Here is a 26,418-nt window from a genome sequence, read left to right on the forward strand (position 1 = left end):
AAAGTCTAGGTGTATTCAATACTGACTTTTTAAAAATCTATCAAAGTCTGGGTGTATTCAACTAGATTTTAAAAAATCATTATGAATTCCACCAAAGTTCAGAGGTATTCAATTAAGACTTTTTAAAATGAATAGAAGTTCAGATGTATTCAAAATATCATTCATACTTATGGAATTAATAACTCATGGATAATTGTGGACTTTGTAGTGTAAATTACACACACCAAACTCCAATATTTTTCCATCCACTAGAGCAAAGATTTGGAAAAGTCTACGATAGACTTTCTCTTTACATGTGAATAGGTTGATCCTACAATACATCATCTTTTTTTTCTTTTTTATAATATTTTGTGCTATCAATGTTCTATTCTACCGTACCTATTCTTTTCAATGTTTTTGGAATGTTAATATTTTGTTGTATTTCAATTGTAATGCTTGGAACCCTCGATAACCTAAATGTTATATACTAACTCTTGATATTAGAACCACATGATCATATATTATTATATTAGCGTACATGAATTAAACTGTGAACATCTAATGTCCCACTTTAGAATATGTGTCTTTAGTTAACGTACAAGTACGCATGTTGTTAAGTTAATATAGTTTTTTTTTGTTACTTATGTTTATGTATTTCAATCAAATATACAACGGTATGCATCGAAATTAGATAGATGAGCACTAAACTTATAATCGGTGTCATTATGTGTTTGTCATTGCATCTTTATTTTTTTTTCCTTTTATGTAACTCTGTAAGTATTAAAAAATCTACATAAGTCATTCATATGAAATCTGTAGATTTCAGAAATCAGTTAAAGTCTGTGATTAAAAATCGATGGTTTTAAGAAATCAGTGAAAGTCTATGAACTTTTCAAAGAGTCTATAGACTTTTCAAAAAGTCAATTGATTAAAATAAGTCTGTATGAATTCAAATACAATACACCCCCCCTAGACTTTCAAATTCCATAGACTTCTTTAAAACTTTCACTAATTCCATATACAATACACCCCCCTAAATGTTCACACAACGTATTTCGAGTGAGCATCTTAGTTATAACAAGAACTCGTATATGTTTTTGAATTCAACTGTTTGAGGCGACTTCTTATTATAACTAAATTGGCTTAGATTTGTTTAATTCCAGCTCGATCGGTTTTGGAATGACTTATCATGATCGTTTACTAGGGTTTATACCACTTGGCCAATATACTTTCTTTGGATAGACTCTTACTCAGTGTTGTTTTGCCCTAATATGTGGGATGAAGTCGTTGTCCAAAAACATTTTTCTGCATTGTTTAGTAGAAATGTGGCAGCTAGGATGCTACATGCAATGCAATGTGCCCTAGCAATTTTACTATCACACACTTGAAGAAAGGATGCCATGCCATGTATGTCATAACCAGCCACCTTACAGCGATCTTTGAACTGTTGCAATCAACTGATATACAATATGATGGAAAATACTTACATCCGGACTAATATATACGTGTGCATCGTGAATTATTGTATGTAATTACTAATTGTGGACAAACATAACGAGCTTTTTTGTGGAAAATGATGAGCTTCTAAATTTTGTTAATAGTTCGTTGTTATTGTAGACTTTATAAACCGGTTCAATGCTGTCAAGAGTTAGACTAACAAAATTATGGAAAATACAATATCATGGAAAATACTATCACAACTAGAATACATAACTGAATGAAAAACTGTGCAAGCCGGAGAGATCGAAAATGGTGGGAAATGCTCAACCAAACACAGCGGAGATATGGTAACTAAACTCTACATGTATTACAACGTACCCCGGCCATTTTCTTTCATTAGTTTGGGAGAAGAACCTCAGGATTGCTGCCGGGGATGCGAATGGGGTTGTAAATCACAACGAAAATTAAGACGAAGAGGAAGAGGATCGGAGAAGGGTAAAATCCGGACAAGACCACTGAGCCCCTGCAAGGAGGTCGGACGTACATAATGGCAACGTTACCTCCATCGCTGAAAGCAAACATTTCAGCTCAAATTGATAGTTCGGATTTTGTTCTTCCTTATAACAACAGAACCTTAACACTGGTATGTTATAATATACATGTTAGGGAATCAAGTAAGCAACTACAACATTTGAGGCTTACCACGGAGAAGATTCTCCCTGTCTTGTTTCTCCAAATAGTGAGCATCATGTTGGTTTCCAGCATTCTCGTGCACGCCCTAAAACCCTTGCACCAACCACGCATTGTTGCTCAAATACTTGTAAGTTATTTGATATCTTTCTATCTGGCCTTGAATGTCTGATCATATCGATGATAGTCGAGAGAAATGTTGATAAAAGAAACTCAAATTTGAGTAAGTTTGATCGTACCGGTTGATCGGGAAGTGCAGTTTGATAGCAAAATTTGAAACACTACTCATTAAACTCTTGATCTGAGCTTAGATGTTGATTATATGAAACTTTTTGCAGGCCGGCATTATCCTGGGGCCAACTCTCTTTAACTCGTTTGCTCCATACGACAGCATAATGACCTTAGAAACTATAGGAAACCTGGGCCTAGTTTACTACATCTTTCTGGTGGGATTAGAACTTGAACTAAAGCCGGTGATGCGTGCCAGGAAAAAGGCTCTCAGCATTGCCCTCGTAGGCATGGCGGTCGCCATCGCCAGCGGTTGGGGCTTGTTTTTTGTCCTAGACAACAACGTCAAGCCTGATCTGAAGTTTCTGAAAGCCCCAAATCAGCAAGACAACACACACTCAGGTCACTTGTTCTGGGCACTCGCCCTCGGCACTACAAGCTTCCCAGACGTGGCTCGAATCCTTGCAGACCTTAAGCTCCTCAACTCCGAGCTTGGACAACTTGCATTGTCATCTGCTGTCATCTCCGACCTTGGCTCGTGGTTCCTTTTTATCTTGCTTCTAGCACTAACCAATCTGAATCACCACTATTTAATGGCCGGACTGACCACCCTGGCTTTCGTAGGGTTTTGCGTTTATGTACTCCGGCCAGCTCTTCCAAAGCTAATCCGCTTCGTAACGAAAAACAAAGAGGACAACTGGACAAGAGAGACGATTACAATGAACTCCATGTGAGCTTTGTTCTCATGGGGGTTCTGGTCTGTGCCCTGATAACTGATACGTTAGGTACACTATCCTACGTTGGACCTTTCGTATTGGGAGCCATTATGCCGAGGGGAGAGCTCAGAAAATTGGTAGTAGAGAAGATCCAACCCTTTGTGACTGGGATTCTGATGCCTCTTTTCTTTTTAATCATCGGGCTACGAACCAACATGTGGTTTGTATTCAGTTCACACGATTCTTATACGACCTTCCAACTCAAATATGCAAAACGTTATATGCTGGTTCTCTTGCTGGCTTTCTTACCTAAGATTGCCGGCAGCTTTGTTGCCGCCTTAATCCACAAAATGAGACCTCGGGATGCTCTGGCTCTGGGAGTAGTCATGAACACCAGAGGCCTAGTGGCACTCTTTATCCTCAGCACCGGCAGGGACCTAAAGGTACGTATATATAACGTCGAAAACAATATACAGACAGACCCACACAATATACTGTATTATTCCTCTCTGTGCTGCAGCTGCAGCTGCAACTGAACATTCTTAATTTGTTTGCTTATTACATATGCAGACCTTGGACCAACGAACATTCCCAGCTATGATCTTTGTAGTTTGGGCACTGATGATTCCGGTCGGACCCTTCCTATCCTATACTTACAACACCACCAAGAAGCATTTAGGACACTGCAAAAATAGGAACATACGAAGCGTAGGATCTAACACAGAGCTTCGAATCCTTGCATGCACCCACGACTCGCGTAACTCACCCGCCATCATCAATCTTCTCGAAGCTTCCAATCCGACCAGACAGTCCCCAATTCAAGTCTTTGCTGTCCAGCTTGTTGAAATGACCGGCCACACTTCCGCTATGCTCATTGTCCATGATGCTTGCAAGAGCAAAAATGAAGGGAGCACGCACGAGACCAGACAAATATTTTCATCCTCGCACTCCAATCCCTTTGAACTCTACGCAAAGCAAAGAGATAATGTTAATGTCCAGCCACTCACCATCGTCTCAGCCTACGCCACAATGCATGAAGACATATGCAACTTTGCGGAGGACAGGTGCATTACCCTTGTGATTGTCCCGTTACATCAACAATCTACCCTAGATGGCACTATGGAGGAATCCAATCCTGCGCTCAGGGCAGTCAATAGAAATGTCATTGACAATGCACCATGCTCAGTGGGTGTTTTTGTAGACCGGGGACTTGGTATATCCCAGATCTTCAAGTCCAACATCGGCAGCCACATTAGCTCCGATGACGGAAGCAACCACCGCTTTGCTGTATTTTTCATTGGAGGGGCAGATGACCGTGAGGCATTAGCGTATGCAAAAAGAATGGCTGGGCATCCAGGGGTTGACTTGACGGTTATTCGGTTCATCTTGAATACAGAGGCATGCTTAGATGATGCTGACTATGAAAACGAAATTTTAGAGGTAATGGCAAACACTGGGAGGCAAAAACAGCTTGATAACTTGTACGTGGATGGTTTTAGGGTCCATACAATGCACAATTCATCCATAGAGTTTGTAGAGGAAGTGGTGAATAGCTGGGAAGAAACTCTCAAAGTCATAAAGGACATGGAGGATCATTACGATTTGTACATAATGGGAAGACGACATGGAAGCATCAGCACGCCAACAGAGACATCAGTATTGGACAGCAGCGACTACGATGAGCTAGGTACTCTAGCAGAAGTGTAAGTGTCTTCTAGCTTTTTTGAGGTTAGTACATCTCTTCTCATAGTGCAGCAAGGTGCTGCTGTAGAGGAGGGACAATATGATGACCAGGAAATGTAATCTTATCATTGGAATGAGATTTTAAATCCTATTCAAGATTCAGGGTTTAAATTGCCAGAGCTCTTGTCAGGCACTATTATTGATTCGACCCGCGATCTGCGAACTCAATGAGAATTGATACTGCACATCTTCAATTAAATCCTTTTCTACTTGCTAAATTAGGTACTACTCAATCTAGCATAACATTAGAATAATAAAACTATTCAATAAAGATGATCTCTAATCATTCATAATTATTATAATCAAGATGCCTAAAAAGCAGATACATGTGATCATGAAAATATGCATTTAGACCAGCAAATAAACAATGAGCATGAGACAAACCATAAATGTAAAATCATCTGCACTTGCCTCCACCGTATTATTTGCAGGAGACTGCACATATATGAACTTACCCTAATAATATGCATCCAAATAAAGGTGGGGGCACTTTGGTGTAAACAAAAATAAAGATGTTGATACAATTTTGATATTTAAATTCACCAAATATATCCTTGGGGAAAACAAACATAGAAAGCAGAGTTGGTGCTGAAAGGCGATTTAAATGGGCTAATCAGCATTCACAGGAATTGTCACTAAATTTGGATACTATAACTAGCTTAACCACTCAAGGAAAACCTCATGTTTCATATCCTCTAGTTTGTATCCGTCGGAAAAATATTACACAAGTTAAAGATAAGCAATATTCATTCATAAGTTTTGTTACCTGGCCTAGCTCGAGCAGCACCCAACTCTCTTCAGAGCAGACACATCATCTTTTATATTTATTTTCTCTCCTTTGGCTGGGACGGATGAAGCTGTTCCATTTTCTCCCGCTTCGACTGCCTTCTTGCTCACAATATGGTAGATTTGAGTCAGAACTTCAGCAAATGCGTTTTCCACATTGACTGCTTCCAGTGCAGATGTTTCCATGAAGTAGAGTGACTCCTTCTCAGCATAGGACTTTCCATCTTCAGTCGAGACAGCTACAAGGTGGCGGAGATCTGATTTGTTTCCAACCAGCATCACAACAATGTTGGAATCAGTGTGGTTCCTCAATTCTTTCAGCCATCTGTCAACATTCTCAAAAGTTGCATGACGAGTGACATCATACACAAGGAGTGCACCCACTGCCCCCCGATAGTAAGCGCTTGTAATGGCACGGTACCTACGAATTCAAGAGGAACATTTGAGTGTCATGATTAAAGATGTTTTTGCAAACATACACTCACATGCACAAATTAAAAAATAATAATAAAATAAAGTAAAAAGAGCCAGACATTAAGAAGAGAAAGATGTGGTAGGTCTTCTGTAAATTGATAAAATGCATATTATAAAGAAGATAAAATGCATAATATATGATTTTAAATCTTCAGTCAATAAGAATTGAGCATAAAAGTCATGGAAGGGTTATACCATATTTTAAATTAAGCCATATAATAGCATTAATAGTTTGAAATAATGGCATTCTAGTCTCCAAGAATAATACGAAAAGATAAATAAATAAGTAAACAATGAAAATATTCAAAAAATGAATGTAAAAAACATGAGCATATGAGAATGATACATAAGATAAATGGCTCAGTAAACAATGAAAAAGTTTGGAAAATGAATGCAATAATCATGAGCGTATGGTAGCCTTTTAATAATCCTACAAAATGAGCCTCAATAAGCAAATCAAGTTAGCATTGCCCACATTGAACTTACGTCATATAACAAGTTATCATTCTCTGAGCTGACTTCCCTTCAATTTAATCTCGTTGAACTACCCAAAATGACCTTGAATTTTTTATGAGAATTTATTGACATTTGATTGTTAGAGTCTCAAACAAAGTACTTACACCTCTCAACTAATCAGCTGCAATGACCACACATGCATAAAGGATTGAAAGAAACATACTTCAACAGATGTTCTTGCCATCAACTTACTTGAAATTCTGATTAGAAAATATAAGCCGCAGAGGTGCTATCTTGTAATAGTCCTGCTCTTTCTAGTCTACCTTTTTGCTCTCTACTACCTTAAATGAAGATTTACAGGCCACGGCCATCATCCCTGGATAGGGTTTTTGGTCTGGCAAGGATAAAGTAGAGGTGGTAGGCCTCAAAATCAGTGGGTAAAGTTTTTTGGTAGGGGAAGGGTAAAGGAGAGGCGGTGAGAATTCAATAGTACAACAGTACAGCACTATCACTTGAGAAGAATAGAGGCATCTGATCTTTTTCAATTGCCATTCCCTGTTTTAGTTATTGTCCTGATCATCTGAACAAATCAACCTCTTTTCATTTCCTATCCTAATCCCTATTATCCTACATTCCTACTTCGAGTAAACGCTTCGTGTAAAACTTGTACTCTACTGCTGGGTACTTCTAACAATGATGCCCTAATCTCTTGACGACTGTTAGTCTGCAATCCCAAAGCCTCACAACAGTGCGATTCCAATGTTGCTTATTTAGTTATTTACTAATTTCGGTCCGACACTAAAACTCTCGCCTTACAAAAGAAGCATTCCACCCAATTCGAGAAGATCTACAAAGACTCTACCAAAGACAAAAATAATAATTCACAAGGCTAACAAGACGCAACTACCACCACAGTGACAGGCCACCATTACTACACAGCTGTCTTCTCCTTTTCATCTACGCACGGATCCCGAGATTTCCATCCAAGATCTAAAACTCTACCTACTATTCTAACATAACAAAAAACCCCAAGTCCTCCTAATCACACCAATTTCAAACATAACAAGCAAATAGAAACCAAAATTAACCAAATCTGACTCAAAAAAGCCACATGCAACAACAAATTACCAAATCTGCCCCTAAAATCCACCAAATCGCACAAATCAAACTCATTCAAGCTCAGAAACCAACTCCAAAATCACTCGAGGAACTAAAACGAGAGAGAAGAAGATAGAAGGTACCGTTCTTGGCCAGCGGTGTCCCAAATCTGGGCCTTGATGACTTTGCTGTCGACGTTCAAGGTCCGTGTGGCGAACTCGACGCCAATGGTGGACTTGGACTCGAGGTTGAACTCGTTCTTGGTGAACCTGGAGAGGAGATTGGACTTGCCGACGCCGGAGTCGCCGATCAGGACCACCTTGAAGAGGTAGTCATAGTCATCGTCCGCTCTGTACCCGGCCATCGCTTCCGAGCTTGCTTTGATATTTTGGGGAAGAGAGAGAAAGTGAGAGAGAGATTTGCAGAGAGAGAGAGAGAGAGAGAGAGAGAAGTGGGAAGCGTGAAAGTGTTTTTAAAAGTTGAACGGTGAGGGAAAGCGTAATGTAAATACCATGAGGCTCCTCGGTTTATCCATTATGCTTTTTTCTAATTTCTTTCTTTTCTGTATTTTTCTTAATTTTTTTGGCTTGTATTTATGCAGTGTGTGATATTTTTGAATAGAGATTTTTGACACCTAATCATGAGTTTTGAATGGACGTTTATTGGATCGGATTTTCTCGCCCGATGTTTGGAGTTTTTAAGTTTTGGAAATTGACATTTCCCGTTTAGATGGAATTGATGATTGACACCAAATTTAAGAAGAATTCAAGTCTAAAATTTATACTTAGGGTATGTTTACTAACTTGAAATGGAATTGAGAGTAACGTAATTGATTCCGGAATTGGTGAATTACGGCGTTTACTACATATACGATTAAACTATACAATTTTTTTTTCCCATGAAATTTATTGATTCATGAATAAGAAGCAAAAACTTAGAAACAAACATAAGAAAATAGATAATCCTTAGGGCTTGTTTGGCCCATGTTGAACGAGATTATAATATAGTTTCATGTTTTATGAAAACATAATTCAATGTAATACATGCAACGTTCTAAAAAATGTTGGGCGCTAGTCGGACGGACAGCGCCCAAAAGAGGGAAAAGTTTTTATTTTCTCTGCCTGTGCTTACCGTCCCCTGTCCTGTTTTCAAACTTTCATTTTCCACCTGGAATCCTCAAATTTTAGTAGGTTTTCACGGCACAATCTAATTTTCTCCAAATATCTGCTATATCTGTATTCTTTTGAAGCTCAATTAAATACAAAAAAAGTTAATTAGATATATTCATGTAATAGTTATGGAAGGTGCCTTTTAATAGAAACAAATAAACCAATTATGAGAAAGTGGGAAAACAAGTGAATGGATGTTCAATAAAAATTGAAATCCTTTTTTGGAAATAGATAAAAACTGGTACGGTTTTTTTTTTTTTTTTGGGTAAAGGAGATAGTTACATTGATTAAAGATCATGACGACCAAAGAAGAAAACCCCTAAGAGAACATGCTTACACGCGCCTGTGAAAACACTATGAGTTCCTCCCTTGTCCGGCGGCAAGCCTTATAGCTGTCTTCGGACATGCCTTGCTGACTCCAAGCGAGTCTTGGATGATTGTGGTAGCTGCCTAAAAGAAGAAGATTAAGTTGAGAGTCAACGTTTGGTTGTGGCCTTACGGCAGATAGCCTACATTTGCGCAGTCCGGGGTAGGTTAGATCAAATCTCCACAGTTTGATATGGTGTGCGATCAGAAATTGCATGGTGGTGTTGAGTTTGGGACGACTGGGGTCAGATCAGATCAGAATTACCTGACCTGGTTTGCACCTTGCAGTTGTGATTTGGAGAACGATGTGCAGGGAAGTGGCGACTTAAGCCATTGGCGCAACCAAGTAGTCGCCTTCACAACAGCGACCGTCCAAGAAGGGTGCAGTGGTGGCGCATGGAGAGATAACGAGGATGGAGGGGCGGCGCCTGGGAAAATCTGTCGACGACGATGGTAGTAAGCTCGAAACCGGTTTGACTTGTAGCTAGGCTTCTCCCGAACTTTTGGGTTCAGGTTTAGGCCTAGACTCGTCTTCTGGGCCCTGCTAGGTCTTTTTACTTTGTTTTTATTTTAGGTTTAGTAGGTGTTAATTATTTACTGTTTTAAATAAGAAGATGTGGGCTTTGTCCCAGTATGGGCACCTGGTGTGCCTTGATTGCTCTAAATAAGGTGCGAGTTCCTTATTTTGTCAAATGGTTGCAACCTCCTAGTGGCAGAATGAAACAGAGGGTTGTTAGATATTACTCCGTGCGGCAACATAGTAGGGAAGCTACCCTAATATTTGTTTTGATGTTGTCCTTAATACAATCAACTTTCCGTTATTTCATCGCTTTATCAAAGCAAATAGAGTAGTCAATAAAATACTTTTTGCTAGTTGATGCATGCTAGAATATGTTACTTATTGTAATTTGGTGTTTAGGCTCTATGTCCCCCTTTTATATTTTATGGTTTCATTAATCAATGCTTAAGGGCAGCTGCATCGGGCTTCTTCTTACAAAAAAAAATAATAATGACAATCAAAAGATCAAGCATTAATAATTCAAAGACCATACAAACAACATAGCTAGAAAACTAAATACGAACTACATCTAAGAACTGAAAAACAACCTCAAAACTACATAAAAAAAAAGTGGATATGACAATCTAAGAACTGAAAAACAACTTCAAAACTACATAAAAAAAAAGTGGATATGACAAGCTAAGGGCATATGCACCCATTCAACTCCATCAAACCATCAAACCATCAATTAAATTGCTTCCATCAATTACTATTCACTGTAAATTGCTTTTCTGGGCTTGTTTTTATGCAGCGGTGCAGCTCCGTCAATTTAGCAATCATTATTTATCGATTTAATCTTTTGTTTTTTGGATTTCATATATGATAATTAATCAATCATATAACGACACGTGGCATTGTCAGATGTTGTGATCACCCAAATAATGTTATAGGATTTCCGATCAACCAAAAAGTGACACGTGTGTGTTTGTCGGCCAAATAATGTCATTGGATTTTCGATAGGATTTTCGACGAATGACAATTCGACATGTAACATGATCTTCAAGTTCTTAGCATCTGAAATTGACCATAAATAAGCTTTATCACCCTCTCTACTCACACAATCTTCACAACTCAATTACAAATCTTCAAAAACACATTCCTTCAATTACTTCGCCACATTTCATCATCATTACGATGAGTTTTTTTCGTAAATTGTTGAAGCAGAGGCAACGACATAGTCAAGAGGACAGTGAGACGTTAGATGCCATGATGACTAACGCGACCATGATGATGGTACATCTTGATACTTCTGATGAACCACAAGGACGCGGTTCGCATCCTGGTCGCTCTCCTAATCACCCCAGACATAGGGTAGCTAGGGGAACAAGTCTCATGGCAGATTACTTCATCGAGCATCTGATCTTTAGGGAGGGAGAATTTCGTCGGAAGTACCGAATGACCCATCTGTTCAACCGCATCATGACGGCTCTCTGTAACCACGACCCTTAATGGCATCAAAAAGCACACGCCACTGGAAAACTAGGGTTGCTACCCCAACAGAAGATGACAGGTGCCCTCCGAATGTTGGCGTACGACGCAGCTGCTGATCAGTGTGCTGAGATATGCAGGATGGGGGAATCAACAACACTAGAGTGCATGAAGAAGTTTTGCTAACAGGTGGTAGGTATTTTTGGTCCGCAGTATCTTCGGGCTCCAACAAAGGCTGACCTCCAGACCTTCAAAGGTTTCTTGCTAGGGCTGATCAGTGGGGATTTCCAGGTATGATCGGAAGCATTAACTGCATGCATCGGGAATGGAAGAACTACCCAACCGGGTGGCATGGGGCTTACAATGGCTGGAAGGGTCGTCCCACTATTATTCTAGAGGCGGTGGCCTCGCATGACACGTGGGTATGGCATGCTTTCTTTGGTGTGTCAGGAGCTCAAAATGATATTAACGTGCTCGACCAATCACCGGTCTTTGAAGGGCTCATTGCTGGAAACAGCCCGGCTGTGACTTTTCATGCAAATGGTAGGAGATATAGCAATGCTTATTATCTTGCTGGCGGAATTTATCGTAGGTACTAAAACTATTCCAAACCCTGAATTGTAAGCACAAAAGCTATTTGCAAAGAAACAAGAAGCATACCGTAAAGATGTAGAGAGGTGTTTCGGCATCTTGCAATCCCGTTGGGCAATCCTTCGTCATGGAGCTCGGTTGCACAAGAGTTCCACTGAGAAGCATAATGATAACTTGCATCATATTGCATAACATGATTGTAGAGGATGAATTTGTAGAAGAAGAATTTGTTGAGCCAGAAGAAGAAGATCTATTGAACCCACTGGCGGCAAGAGTTTATGATGGGTCAATAGATCATGAGGGGGTTCGAATTCCTTTTTTACTAGTGGAAAGAAATGGAAGAAACCAACATGCATTTTGGGACCGTATTGACCACCTCGAGTCAGCTTATATCCACACAATTCTTCAGAATGATTTAGTGGAGCACAATTGGGCATTGGAAGCCAACCAACAATAATCAAGTTGTGGAGTTTTATTTGGTATTGTAATATTTGGTATTGTATTTTTATTTGGTATTGTAATTTTAATTGGTATTGTAATTTTTATTTGGTATTGTATTTTTATTTGGTGTTGTAATTTTAATTGGTATTGTAATTTTTATTTGGTATTGTAATTTTAATTGGTATTGAAATTGAGCAACATAAAATTACTAGTATTAAAACATAAAATTATTTTATATAAAAATAACTTGAAATTGAGGAACATAAAATTGAAATTATAACAACAACACAATATTAGTTTTCATCAAAGAGGGGAACATAATCATCACTAGTACTAGTACTCTCATTCATTTTTGCCATGATATCCGATTTCCTCTTTTTGTGCCACTTCAAACTTTTCGGGGTCATGATGCTTGTATCCATTGTCATAATTTTGGTTTCTTCTTGCAACTCCGTCATAGCATCACGTCGGGCCAACCTTGCCTCCTTTCGTTTCTCAAGTTCTAAGATCTCCCTAGCCAACCGAAGGGTTTCCTCGTCTCTTCGCATGCTAGCCTCCATACGTGCTTTTTGGTTACATTGCATATTATGAAAAATAGCTAAAGACTTCTCGTCTTTCTCCGCCATACCTTTTTTTCCCTTCTTCTTTGCTTCCTTGGCCGCCTTTACTCCCATAGGCCTAACCGGGCTTGAGGGACGAGGTCTCTCTTGGTTGGACGGCGGAGTTGTGAATCCTTCATCATCATCCAAGTCAACATGCCCATTCGTGTCATGAAGAAAAAATGAAGAAAAAATGACAAAACAATAACAAAAAATATATTAATGGAAAAATTTAATCCATGAAGACAAACGGTTAGACATACCTCATCTACCAAATTCGTCCCGCTAGCCGCACGGTTTCTTGATTTGTATAGATATGTATGCCACTTCTTGAGCAATTTCTTCAAGCGCGGAAAATGTGATTCGAGCGCAATTTTCGTAAGAGGCTCGGCTAGAGGATTTTTGGGATCGCCACACCAATTTTTGACGTAATCGTCATGAATCTTCTTCCACAAATTGTCTTTGTTTTGATATCGGCCGGTGATGTTGCAAGTGGATTGTCGTACCCAAGAAACACACAATTGTAACTCTTCGGAGGGAAGCCAACTAGAACCCATTTTCAAAGAACACTCAAAAGAATTGTGAGGGAAGATGGAAGGAGATGAGAGGAGATAAGAGAAAAGTGGTGCAAATTGTAAAGAAAAGAATGAGGTTATTATAGGAAAAAAAATTTAGGGTTTTTTTTTACAATTTTCGGGGTAAGAAAAAAAAAAAAACTTTAACCGTTGGGCAGCTGAAAGAGCCGTTGCACCAAACAGGGTGCCACGTGGCAACCCATGAATAGCCAACGACTCTGCAGCTGTCTGACCTTTTTTATTTTATTTTTTAAGGCGCGTGTATTAGACGCGCCAGATTTAAAAAAAAAAAAAAGAAGCTGTTGGCAGGAGCCCACGTGCATGGGTCCTGCCAATTGATAGCCATCACACCGGCATGCAAATGTTGCTTGCCTCTCTGATTTTCTGATGGTGGGACTTGGATCCCACCTATGCATCTGGTTCAAATTTCCCCCCGCTGCATTGTTTCTTGCCATCAGTTTAGCAGATATCATGCTCTTTGACATGATGGAAGAAGACCGCTGCATATGCTCTAGAATAAGTAACCTTCTAAACTCTACACCGACTCAACTTTCAATCGAATTAGGCCTAAGACCCAATGGTGTACTTTTCATCGAATTGAAAAGATGAGAAAAAATGCTAGAGTTTAGAAGGGATCTTTACCCTAAAAGGAAGCCTAATCCAACTCAGGCCCAACAACAGAAGAAAGATGACAAGTGGGCCAAAGGGAAACCCAGCTCACAACCTTCTCCCAAAGCATTAGACCTAACTACACCAGACTCGATCTAGGTTTACAAAGCCGCCTACAGTGACTTAATCAGACAGTCTTCCTCATTGAGAGGCCAAGACGACTAGCCTTTGGTTAGTCTTACGGATAACAGCCAAACACAACCTTCTTGCCTTCAAGCCTCTGCAATTCACCACCACTGTCGAACTCACACTGCTGACCTACGCTCGCCGTGTACTGTCACTTCTCCCATCGATGCTCGTCGTTTGTTGCCACCCGAAGTCTACAAAAACCAACACCAAGTCAAGCGCCAAAGATAGTAGCCTAAGATAAGATATATGACATTTTTGTGCAAGAACCAGAGCACCACCACCGATTGCCTCACCGAGAAGTGCCGGAAAGAAACCCACAATCAGAATTCATTGCCGCCTTTGTCACACCATGACCTGAAAATTGAGAATTTTTTTTTCCGAGTAAAGACGTGAATAACTTCGACTTATCAAAGATAGGAGAACCTTTGAAAAATAGAAGCTATGTGAAAAACTTAGAACCAGAATGACTTGGTGAAGGAGAACTTTATTTCATAAGTTTTGTTCTTACAACAAAATGGAAAATAAGCTTAGAAAATAAGCCTTATTACACAAACTTAAATCAAAAACAGCAAGCTATAGATTCACTTCTCCTCCTAGACTTTAGATTCTTTCTAGACATCAAGTCTTATCCCTCAAGTATAACATCTGCACAAATTCATAAAGGGGTGAGCCAAAAGACTCAGTAGAGCAAATCTCATGCACATAATTTCAATATAAGTGTATGCACATAATTTTAGGTTTTAGTTGCTGGTACTCTTGTACTATTCTTGGTCACCAATGTTTTTTTGTCATAAGATTGTTTTATCAATATAACATTGAAAATGCTTCTCTCCCTACATGTATACAAAGGCAGACATTGTTGGTCCCTTTCAAGTAATAACCTCAACCCCATAACTTCATTCATTTTTTATTTAACATAATAACCACATTCAGCAACAATAACTTGATGAAAAGTTAAACATAATAACCACATTCAGCAACAATATAAACAACTCAAAGCAAGATAACAAGTTTATAAAACAAAACTTAAGATTCCTCATAACTTCCCCTACCTCAAACCTGTTTTACCAAAGCTGAAACTTCATTACCAAATTCTAGCACTTGCTTCAGACCTCTACTAATTTTTCTACTCTAAATTTTTTTCTCCTGACTTTCTTTCTAACTTCTGAACTTCTCCAGTTGTTACTACTTTCATGTGAAAACCTCTATTTATACTAGTGAATGTGCTTGTCAGATATCTCTATAAAAATCAGTTGAAATTCATCTTTATCTGCCAGTAGCAACTTTCTACTTGGAGACCAAGTTTTAAACTGCTCATTCAGCAATTATATGCAAAACACAAGCAAAAGTGTGGCTGCACACTTTGATATAGAGGAAGAAGTGTAAAACCTGTGTAAAACATGTGTAACTTTCTCTTTTACTGATTGGTGTGTAATGTTTGTTGTAGGTCTAATCTAATGGTTCCAGCCAAAAACAACACATGAAGGAGGGCATTACTAACTGGAAATTTTGCAAGATGTGAGGCAACAATATTCAAGGATACCATGAAACACAAGTTTGAAAATAAGGAAAATGATCTAATGTAGCTTGAGAAAGCATGTACTAAAGTGTACAATACTTTGTAGCCATATGTATTTTTGTTAGCTATGAACACAAATAAGCACTACTGTTTTCTTTTTCTTTTTAACAAAGATGATATGTGTGTGTGTATACTAGGTCTCTGTTTTGGGTAAAACATGATTCTTTGTAACACAAACAAGTGTTTACACTCAGAATTAATATTTTACTAGACAGTAATTGTCTAAGTGAATGTTAGTTAAATTCATGATCCACGTCACACCGGTGAGTCCGAAATAATGGGTTTACAAGTGATGACCCGCCAGGAAAGTTATGCGAGCTAGACAAGTTTGCATGGATAAGAGACTTCGCGTGGTATAGAAGGAGTAGGAGACGTGAGTTGACTTGGTCTAATGTTTAACTGCCTATAAAGTCCAAGGTTTGCATGCGAAGAGAGTTTACAAGCAAAGAAGATGTTTGCATGTGAAGAGGAGTTTACAAGCGAAGAAGATGCTTGCATGCGAAGAGGAGGACTTCGCTTAAAAGTCATGGACGTGAAGGGCTATCAAAGTAATCCTATCTATATATATTGCAAATGCAATTAGTGCATGGATGAGAGACGTAATCAAGTAAGGATGTAATCATCCTAAGCTATATGTGATCCATGCACACGTCCGTGACAAGGAGGCATTCTAAACCAACTCTACTATGTACCTTCAAGAAGAGCAACGGCGAAGAGTTGATAAGAACTGCTCACGATATTAATGTTGAAGACTTCTACAAGTCTTTGACATGCTTTGGGCCAATACATGTGGCCCTAAAATAACTCTATATAAAGGAGTTCGATGATACTTTCTCTACACACTTAACAACTCAACAAAAATATAATACAACTTTCCACATAGTTGAACTTGACGCTAAAGCCTCACGCCTTAGCCCCTTTTCTTTTTACAAGCTTCCCGGAGCTTTACTCTCGTTTCCTTGCACGCTCCCCGAAGCTTTGTCTTTTTTCCCTTCCTTTCCAGTTGATGCTCTACTCGACCTCATGTCGAGTATCGATATTGTGACGCTCATACGGACAACTATAAGTCCTTGCCCGATACGCAAGGCGAATCTGAAGAACCCTACTGTGGAGTTGGTGTTCTCTCCATCCTTAGTCGCTTCATTAGAAGCAGAAGGCTAAACGCACCCCGCTACTACAACCACTACATTCCGCGTCCGGCGGTGGCACGCCGTTATGACTAAAAGAGACTTTGCATACCCAGACTTACTGGTGTGGCCAAAACAACAGGAATTGTAAAACATTTCATTTATTTAAAGTCCTATTAATTAGCTTCTATCTAATTCTCATTTAGTTGAAAGTTCTTTTGTTTAGTTATAAGAGAACTTTTACTTTCGTTACTAAAACGAACATATACTAACATACACACATATATATATATATATATATACAAATATGTATATAGTGTAGATAAATTATTTTAAGTAGGTTCGGGATTTCACAGCCTTGCACCAAAACCCTAGCGTTTGGTATCCTCAACTCTGCGGCCTCTGCCTTTGATGGAGTGACTCAGAATACTTTTTTTTAGAGTTATAAACTGGACAATCTTTTCGTAATATAGTTGCTAGAATAATGAGAGTCTTTTCCATAACTTGGATTTATTAGATTTTGATTTTATTAGGATTTGATTTAGGAATATCTTTTAGGCTAGCCGTTAGAGCATCTTCCACCATATGGTAAGTTTGAAGCTAAATTTAGTTAAGAAAATAATAATATTCATTAGAATCTTTATTTAGCTTACCAAATTCTCTCACCATAAATTGAATCCTTAGATCCTCTCCCATGGTAAGGCAAAACCACATATATAGCTTACCCATTCTTAAGCAGTGCTTCAAATCTAGGCGTACGGTGGGTGATCAGCAATAGGATGTGCTGGATCGGAGCTAGGCTATCCGACTACTAAATCGAAGGTCCGGTGTCGGGTTTGGCTGCCTTGGGGTGCTCGGCTCGGATTGGGGATGGTCGGATCTCAACAGCAGGGCTAGGCCGCGACTAAGAAGAGGTTAGGCTGAGGGTGAGCGCTAGTGATGGTGCTGCCGTGGTGGGTAACGGCTAGGGAAAATGCTAGGGTTTTGTGTGTTTTTTTTTTCTTTTTCTTTGGCCAAAAAACTCAAATCGTAAACTAGAGCAAAAATGTCTGATAACATGTAAAAGTAAAATAGGAATTAGGTTACTCATTTTATTGAAGCTCATCTTTATATAGAGATGATATTACAAAGGAGTAAATGTTTGTGACACCCTGTAGTTTACACCTAAAATCAGTTTTGTCCCTCACTTTTTTTTTTAAACTGGTATACCCCTATACTTTGAATTCTCGACTAATTTGCCCTTTTCCCAGCTGGTTATGACTGTGACATGCTCATTAACAATGCTTGTGAGAGCTTCAATGGTTGGGTTTTGAGAGCAAGGTCTAAGCCCCCTATTACTATGCTAGAAGAGATAAGAGTGAAGGGTTATTTAGACTGTTAATGAGCATGTCACAGTCATAACCAGCTGGGAAAAGGGCAAATCAATCGAGAATTCAAAGTATAGGGGTATACCAGTTTAAAAAAAAAGTGAGGGACAAAACTGATTTTAGGTGTAAACTACAGGGTGTCACAAGTATTCACTCCTATTACAAATGTAACTATAACGTACAATGAAAATAAAATCTGATTGATAACTGATTGAACAATTATACTAATTGATCACTAATTATATAATTTACTCTTGTCGATTACGATTTTGATAAAAGCACACGTAAATGTGTTTTTCCTTGAACAAATATTAAATTATCGAGATTTGAATGTACTTGGCACTTTAAAAAAAAGATACTTGGCAAATATATAGAACAAAAAAAAAGATCAATATAATTACGTAGAGCTGGGCATAAAACCCGAGGAAGGAAAAATAACCAAACCGGACCGGACCAGGCTGGCCGGGCTTTTTTCCGGTCCCTTATCTGTTTTTGTCATATTCGGGCCGGGCCTTGTTGTATACGAGCCGGTCCCGGTTTCTCATATTCAGAAAAAATAAAGGCCCGAAAGCCCGACAGTAAACATATGTTATAGAATAAAGCCCAAATTTCATCCATTCTTCTCATTTTTCTCCCAGACCCTTTCATTCAACTCTAATTTTCTCCCACTAGAGCAACCTCTTCGATCGAAGACGGAGTAGTTGGTCGATGAGATGGGGAGCCGATGGTATAATTGCTGAGCACAAGGGGTGATTTCTAATTAAACCCTTCCCTTTTATTCTTTTGCTAGTTATTTAACTGATTTAAGTCTGGGACTTGTCTCTCACCTCTCAACTCTCTGATCTACTCTCTGAGAAAGTGAGCATATCATCATGTACGATGGCCTTCAATCGGCCTTCCTCCCTTGAAGCCAATCTCCCCGCGGTCAAGCCCACCCACGTAAAGCCACCGGCAGCGCCAACGTCAACAACGTCTGCCACGAACGCGGCCTCTTTCATCTTCCCCAGATTTCAGTTGGGATTTGAGTCGGTTTTTGGGATTTCAGATTTCAGTTGGGATTTGAGTCGATTTTTGGGATTTTAGACTAGTTGGAGTAGTTGATGAAGAATTGGGAAATTAGGGTTTTTATTTGTTGAAGGTTTGATCATGAATTTGTGAAGTGAGGAAGGCTGACACTAAAGGACTCGTTTCCCTCTTCCTCAAATCCTTCTCCATCTCCTCTTCTTTGTCACTTCATTTTCTGGAATTTAAAGCAAAGTAGTGTTGGTTGTGTTGCTATACAGGAAAACATGACTGAAGGCCTGAAAGACCGGCCGGTTTGTGGTCGGTCCGGTCTTTCGCCGGTCCTGGAAATATTTAGGTTGCAGCCCGGCCCGGATTCAGCTCCGCCGGTTTGGTCCCGGTCCTGCCAAATTTGTGGCCGGGCTCAGCCTGTGCCTAGCCCTATAATTACGACATGACGTTTTCACCGGCTCAGAAGTGCTTCTTCTTGAAGTTCTTGTATAAATCAAGGTCAAGCGAACCGAGTACTAATATTTAATCTCAACAATTCATTCAATCTAACCTTGTATATGGCACTAACCCATACCAACACCGTTAACAACATGAAAACAAAACAAAAAACTCATCTCACAATAAAAACACACAATGAGATGGATAAAAACACCAAAAAACCAATGCCTTTATTGTTTTTCTTCTTTAACCTCTCGAATCTGGGTTTTCACAGGCTTATTCCAAACTTTCCTCATAACTTAATTAACACCCGCATTATTCACCAATACTCCACTACATAAGGGCCAATCGCAAAACTTCATCCATCTTAATCCACCAAACCCAAAACTTTCCAATAACGAATCTGGTGTTCACTCCATGACATTATCGAGCCTGATGATACGTCGATTGTGCTTGATAGAACGACGACGGAGGGGATGACGAAGACCTTGACCTTTCGGTTCTTAGCGGTCTCCTTGCTAATGTCGTCTTCTTCGATCTTCTTAGGGGGAGAGATCGTGATGACCGATTTTAGGAGCGAGAGTTGACGACGCCGACCTCGCCTCCGGTGACGCGGACGACTTGGGAGAATGCCTGGGTATTGGGGGAGATTAACGTTTCGGAGGTGGGGAGATGGAGAGAGACACAATAGTTAGTGTTATTGTTTTGGGTTTCAGTTTTTACTGTGGTTTTATTTTTTTGTCACTAACTACCGTTTGCTTAACCGTTACTATATGTAATTGGTTCAAGTGCACATGGTGCACAAAAAGTTCTTATATACACTACTGTTTAAGTGAACCGAGTTCTAATCCATTTATTCAATCTAACTTTGTATATGACACTAACCCCATACCAACACTGTTAACAACATGAAAAAAAATAAAATAAAAAAAAAAACTTCATCCCCCGGTAAAAAGCCACAAAGAGCTGGATAAAAACACCAAAAAACCAATGCCTTCGTTGTTGCCTGTTGTTGTTCTTCTTCACCTATTTGACACAGGGAAACCTAAGCCAATTCAAACCCATTCTTCTCTTCCAAAGAAAGAACAACAGCTTCAAAGAAGACCGACTGCTATACATGCCGGAATATTGGAACCAGAAACCGGAAACCATACGGAAACATATGGTTATTTGGATAGTGGGTCGGGCCATGTTGGTCTTCACCTTCATCTTGAGCAATCACAGCTGCTGCCCTGCACCAAAAGTAAGCTGCTTTTTTTCTCCTTTATTCGCTTACTCTTCAAGCACTTCAATTTTAAGAGGCACCCATTTGGGGATTTAGATACTAGTAATAGCTTGGCCCCTTAACTATTGGTTTGTTCCTTTACTTTTCAATCCCAAAACCCCTTTGTCGTTATGAATTGATGTTAATGGTATGAAGCCAATTTCGGTTTTTAAGTTTGATCTGTATGTATTTGAAGCTTGCCCATTTCTCTGTTTTGTTTCTTAGTATGCTAATTGAACACCCTTTGTTATGTACATTTTTTAGGAATGAAAGACAACATCTTTCCTCACTTGACATGGTACTAATTAGGTTGATAAAATTTTTCTAAAAACCATCAGCAAGTTATTTATGTGATTTTTGGAAATGAATGATCAGTAATGGAAGTCTATTGTTCTCAATTAACAATATCTGCATGTGTATTGTTTCAAAATTGACGACCGCCAGCCGCTACAGACTTATATAGCAGCTTTCTTATACAGCATTGAATGTATCGGCAAAAGCAGCTTGATCTTTTATAACTTCCTGGGACTAACATATATGTAGGTTTGTAACAGCTTAGTCATCACGCCCCATGTCCATCCTTGTTGGTGTTTTTAAAATATTACAGTAGCGTAGACTGTAGAAGTAATCACCATTAACATCATTATTGTTAGTATTCAATAATATAACTTTTTTGTTGCTGGATATGACTTGTCTTTGTCCTTGATCTATATCGAATTCAGCTATTACTGCTCTCTGGAGCTTATTCTTTATCACAGTATATTCATTCAGTCCATGGCACAAGTTGACATTATTCTTGAGTTGTAGCCATGTTCCTTTTATATGTATTCATTGTTTGGTGTTCTGATTAAAGTCTTTATGCAATGCAGGAGAACAAATATGTCAACTTCCCTGCAGATGACAATGACAATGATGATGATTCTCATGTTGATGACAATATGTCGTATGGTAAATTGTATCCCATCACCCTGCAGGCTGCAGTGTCAAGTCTTTGCCGGATCAACAGGATCTGATTATGTATCGTCAGTTATCAGAAAAAGAGGAGTGCTTCGGTTGCTGAGCTAACAGTAGGTTTGTGACCAATCTATTTTTGTTAAGTACTAATGAGTTCTAAGCTTTGGATAATTTTGCTTTTAGCTAAGGTTTAAACCATTCATATCCAATATGATGTTAAAAGATCATACAATTTTGTAGTTTGTTTTCCCTCTAAAATTTGTCTGCACAGAGCACACATGCTTTGCTGTGTATGCATGCCTGGTGATACTCAATTAAACATTAAATCATGTATGTACAGACTGCTGATCGACTTTTTGCTTTTTTTTTGGAGTTCTTTATTTCCCTTCAATCAAGATTTGGTTAATATTTGTCGGGTTCTAAAGGATTATAGTGGGGCCCTGCATATCTTATGCATACAGCTCTTCTTTGTGGTCTTGATGCTAACTGTACTTGTATACACTAATCCTAGATTATTATAGCATACATGAGCTTGCGAGATCGCATTTCATTTCTAGAATTGGAGTGAGCAGTAACAGTTAGGCCTATTAGCACATAGTACAGTTTCTCCTTTGTAACGTTTATTATCAATACATTTAAGTTGTAGACCAGTTTTATGTATGTTCCTAAATCTTTACGAGGCTATACAATGCCCTACATAACTTGAACAATGAGCCACACCTCAATTTTGATAGCTCCAAATTAATAGGGTTCTTGATGTTACACTATATTTTCCTTGGTTTAGCACTCTATATTAGCCAATCTAGCTCTAGCCTTGGTGGGCCCTTGAATTTTTACTGGCTCCAATCTTACAGCTTTCAAGTCTCCCCCAGTTAAAGTTTAACAAGTTGTGTCTAGTTATTAGAAGATGTTTACATTAGGTTGGTAAAGCTTGTATTTCATTTACTATTCATTAATGCTTTCTTAATCTGCCTTTTAGTTTATACTGAGTAAGATACATCACAGAAAATGTTTAAAAGGTCATAAATGAGAAATATCTAATATATCAGGTATGAAAGGCGAAACAAATATGTGAGCATATTCTTATATGCTAAGTATGATTAAGTAAAAAATATTGTATTTTTGGTGGTTTTCTGATATACTGTATTTACTTCACACTTCTTTAGAAGTTGTACTAATAATGTGAACCTGAAGCTGGGTTTCTTTAGGTGGTCTTCTGCTAACAGGAAAATATTAATTGCTTCTCATTTTTTTCCTTTTTGCGGGAGTTGGTATTTATGTATTATTATGGTTTCATATGGTGTAGGAGCTTTGGGTTTTAAGGGTTTATTCCACTTCAGTTGGTATTCACCCCGATAACGTAAAGAGCTGCTGCAACTTGCTTTAAGATGACCTAGTAGCTATGTAGGAAAATCTGATATCTATGTTTGGAATATGTTCTGTATGTGTTGTTGCTGCCTGTAATTTGGGAGGAACCCAAAAATGTTTTGATTATTCTAATAGATTAATGGTGGAACTGAAGGTCCAGTTGTTAAGAACTTGAGATAGCTATATAAGCAGTTCGATATGGCTACATTTTCTCTTTTATATCCTTTGGTGGTATGTTATGCAGCCTGTCTTAAGTGTAGTGTTCTTACAATGCTCATTCTAACAAAATTCTATTTTAATTAAATGTACTCTTTTGGTCTGTCTTTCTTGTTTTTGCTGGTGTAATCATGGTCCACTTCTTTTTTTGCATCATTTGATGCGATCTATAAAAATTGTCTAGTCTAGGATTTTCCTCCTAATTGAAGTGGTGGATTTCCATAGGATGTTACTAAAGTCTTTGGTTTTGCAAAAGTTGCACCTTTAGCATTCTCACTTTGCAAATGTCTTAGAAACTCGGTAAAAAAGGACACTTCTAAGTTTTTTCTTTCTGTCTTTTTTTTTCTTGGTTTTAAGAGGCAAGGGAAAAATGTATTGAGTAGGTGAAGTAGCTTAATTGAACACCATAAATGATTTAAAAGATGAAGCCAATATTTGTCTGCATGCAGGAAATCATGTTATTTTGCATTTCGATACTTCCATTATGCATATAGGCGGAATAGGGCCAATTAATGCATGTTAAGCCTAATTGGTGTGTGGGGATTGGGAGCTCGCAAGCAACCTTTTGGAATATTATCCACTTTTGTGAAACTAGATAGGGGTTGGGGTTGGGTCTTGGTTCTTAGGATTATGTTCCTGCTTCTGTTGTCTGGATGGACTAGGCTATGATTAAGTTTGGAATAGGCCAACTATCTACCACCTTACAGGCTTTGTGAAACAATTTCCCAAAGCTCGCGGCCCAAACGATATAGATATTTTTCTTCTTTTTTAGGTGCAACTGTAAATTCTTGCTATCTCAGGGGCACGCTTTGAATGTGGATATTTTCTCCTAGGGTTCCATATAAATATGAAGCTTTCCTCGTTTGCTGCCTGTATTTATCTGCATTTCATCCTCGTTAATACAGATAGTAATACAAGAGTGAAGAGTTTAGATCTGCGGCTCAGTTCTTCAATCCTAATCATAAATTGGTGAGATGTTTTAAGATTTTGGTTCTAAGTTTCAATTGTGATTGTTAATGTTTTATCCTTTTCCCTTTTAAATCAACATTCTGTTTGTACAAAATTCAATAGAGATCCGATAATCCAAAGAGATGTTGATGAGGCATTTTGCTAATTATTCCATCTTAGAACTTTTGGCTTGATTTATAGTTGAATAAGCTCATTTTAATTCTTAGTTTGTTTGGTGATTCAGTTTCGAGTTTTTGATAGATTTGAAACTGATGGAGGTAAAAGAATATGGTGCTATTGTAATTTGGTACCCAAAAAAAAAATACCTTTCTAGTTCAGGTTGGTGCTGATGAGTTTCTGTTTTTCTTCTTTGCTTCATATGTGTTATCATCAGTTTTCATAAATGCATGTACCTCTAAACTGTATCCCATCAGTAGCGGTCTGATGAGATCTTGAAAAGGCCTTTTTCGAATTAGTCTATCTTAGAATTTTTGGCTTGTTTTATTGTTGAATAAAACTCAATCTAATTGTTAGTTAGTTTGGTGCGTTAACTTTGAACCTCTGATATTTTTGAAATTGATCGAGGTGATAGAATATTGTGCTGAAGTATTTTTAGTCTTGTACTCACTTTAATGAAATGGTTACTGTCCCACCTTTCATTTGGGAATGATACAAATATGCTGCGGTTCTGTTTGGGAAATACCGTCTTCAAGAGGAGCACATCTTTTTAAATCTGAAGGGCCTCAGGACCGTTTCATATGAATTTAAAGTTTACAGCCACTTAAAGTGATGTATCTGATACAGTATGTTGTATAGTAAGACGTGTTTTGTACCATAGCAGACATTGGTGAAGTGGACATGCATATCATTGGAAGAGAGGTACTGCTTCCTCATTTTACTGCTATGCACCTGATGAAGGGTGAAAGTAGTTAAAAAAAGGAACTCTACCGGAAATTCATCTTATATCTCAACCAGTGGGATTTCTGATAGTGACTGTATTCAACTAGATTAATTTGTGTGGCTGTTTTATCTATTCATGCAAATTATGGTCTGAAGACCAGAGTTTCATAAGTGATTGCAGCATTTGCAATACTCATTGTTATTCATATATTGTGCTGAGCATTACCAGGGTATTATACTTCCTGAAATTTGACTATAAAAGCTTCTCTAGTATTAAAAATGAGTGACATGGATACCTGACCTCGTTGTTTACGTGTAGTCTTAAGATGTTTTTAGTTGCCATTTGTTAATGTGGAATTGGAAGATTGTAAAATCACTTTCTTCCTTGCAGGATAAAGTTTTGCAATCAGTGTGAGAAATGGATTGCCCGCCAGGTTTCACATTGAAGCGGAAACGAACCGAGAAAAACAGTGGTACGAGTACCAGCAATATGGCAGATGGTCAGGCTTTACCTGGTGTCGGGGAAGGCCATCTTGATAAAGGGTTTCACTTGAAGATCAAAGCAGGAGGGAAGGAAAGACCAAATGTTGCTCCACCAAATGTTGTTCCACCAATTATAAGGAATGTGACGAGGAAAGACCTTGCTGTGCCAGCGGTTCATTCTATGCTTTATCTCTCTGGGTCAAGGAATATGCCACATCGTGACGTGAAGAAGGAAGTTCCTGCAGCTCCCGACCAATCTGAGTCTCCTGGAAAGAAATCTCCTTCGGCTGCTGTTCCTCCACCCGCCAATCCTTAGATGTTATAGGAACTTCAGTTTTGCGATATGTGCCTGTATACCAAATTTCAGTTTCAACCTTTCAACTTTTTAAGGATTATAACTCCAGACGGTGAAACAGTTGCTACTGTTGGTTGTTGTTTATCTCCACTGCTCTACAAAATCTTGTTTCTCCTTCTGTGTTGTGCAAGTATCAAATGCCGGTCTGACTGTTGGTTTTCAACGGAGGCTTGTCGGAAGCCGAACTTCTCCGACGGAGATTGCCTAACCTCGGTGATGGTTGAGAACAAATTTTCAGCAATTTACAAGATTTCTCATTCTCAATGAAC

The 26,418-nt window shown here is 38.6% G+C and overlaps 2 protein-coding genes and 1 pseudogene across 3 annotated transcripts in view; 2 read left to right on the plus strand and 1 right to left on the minus strand.

The window, feature by feature from the left end:
* Positions 1-26,418, plus strand: part of LOC101292394 — a 1,325,780-nt pseudogene that overhangs the window by 1,060,694 nt on the left and 238,668 nt on the right. Inside the window, exons 196-199 of the transcript XR_184374.1 lie at positions 2,448-2,878; positions 3,123-3,273; positions 3,368-3,496; positions 3,624-4,756. The product of XR_184374.1 is annotated as an uncharacterized LOC101292394 (transcript). The remainder of the gene's footprint in view (positions 1-2,447; positions 2,879-3,122; positions 3,274-3,367; positions 3,497-3,623; positions 4,757-26,418) is intronic.
* LOC101302335 (ras-related protein Rab11D-like) lies at positions 5,262-8,065 on the minus strand. The gene is made up of 2 exons (XM_004294080.1): positions 7,754-8,065; positions 5,262-6,003 (listed from the first exon to the last, which is right to left on the minus strand). The coding sequence occupies exons 1-2, from the start codon at positions 7,972-7,974 to the stop codon at positions 5,568-5,570; spliced, it is 657 nt and encodes a 218-aa protein (XP_004294128.1). The 5' UTR covers positions 7,975-8,065; the 3' UTR covers positions 5,262-5,567.
* LOC101310873 lies at positions 20,663-26,411 on the plus strand. Its single transcript, XM_004294110.1, has 3 exons — positions 20,663-20,904; positions 21,795-21,996; positions 25,703-26,411. Exon 3 carries the CDS (start codon positions 25,730-25,732, stop codon positions 26,108-26,110), a length of 381 nt encoding a protein of 126 aa, XP_004294158.1. The 5' UTR covers positions 20,663-20,904; positions 21,795-21,996; positions 25,703-25,729; the 3' UTR covers positions 26,111-26,411.

This window comes from Fragaria vesca, linkage group LG3 (genome assembly GCF_000184155.1).
Source record: "Fragaria vesca subsp. vesca linkage group LG3, FraVesHawaii_1.0, whole genome shotgun sequence".
NCBI lineage: Eukaryota > Viridiplantae > Streptophyta > Magnoliopsida > Rosales > Rosaceae > Fragaria > Fragaria vesca.

Excerpts from the sequence above, each read along its gene's own strand:
- LOC101310873 (XM_004294110.1), top strand. The coding sequence starts at position 25,730 with ATGGATTGCCCGCCAGGTTTCACATTGAAGCGGAAACGAACCGAGAAA.
- LOC101302335 (XM_004294080.1), bottom strand. The coding sequence starts at position 7,974 with ATGGCCGGGTACAGAGCGGACGATGACTATGACTACCTCTTCAAGGTG. Across the intron at positions 6,004-7,753 it reads GACACCGCTGGCCAAGAACG|GTACCGTGCCATTACAAGCG; the intron begins GTACCTTCTATC and ends TTGAATTCGTAG.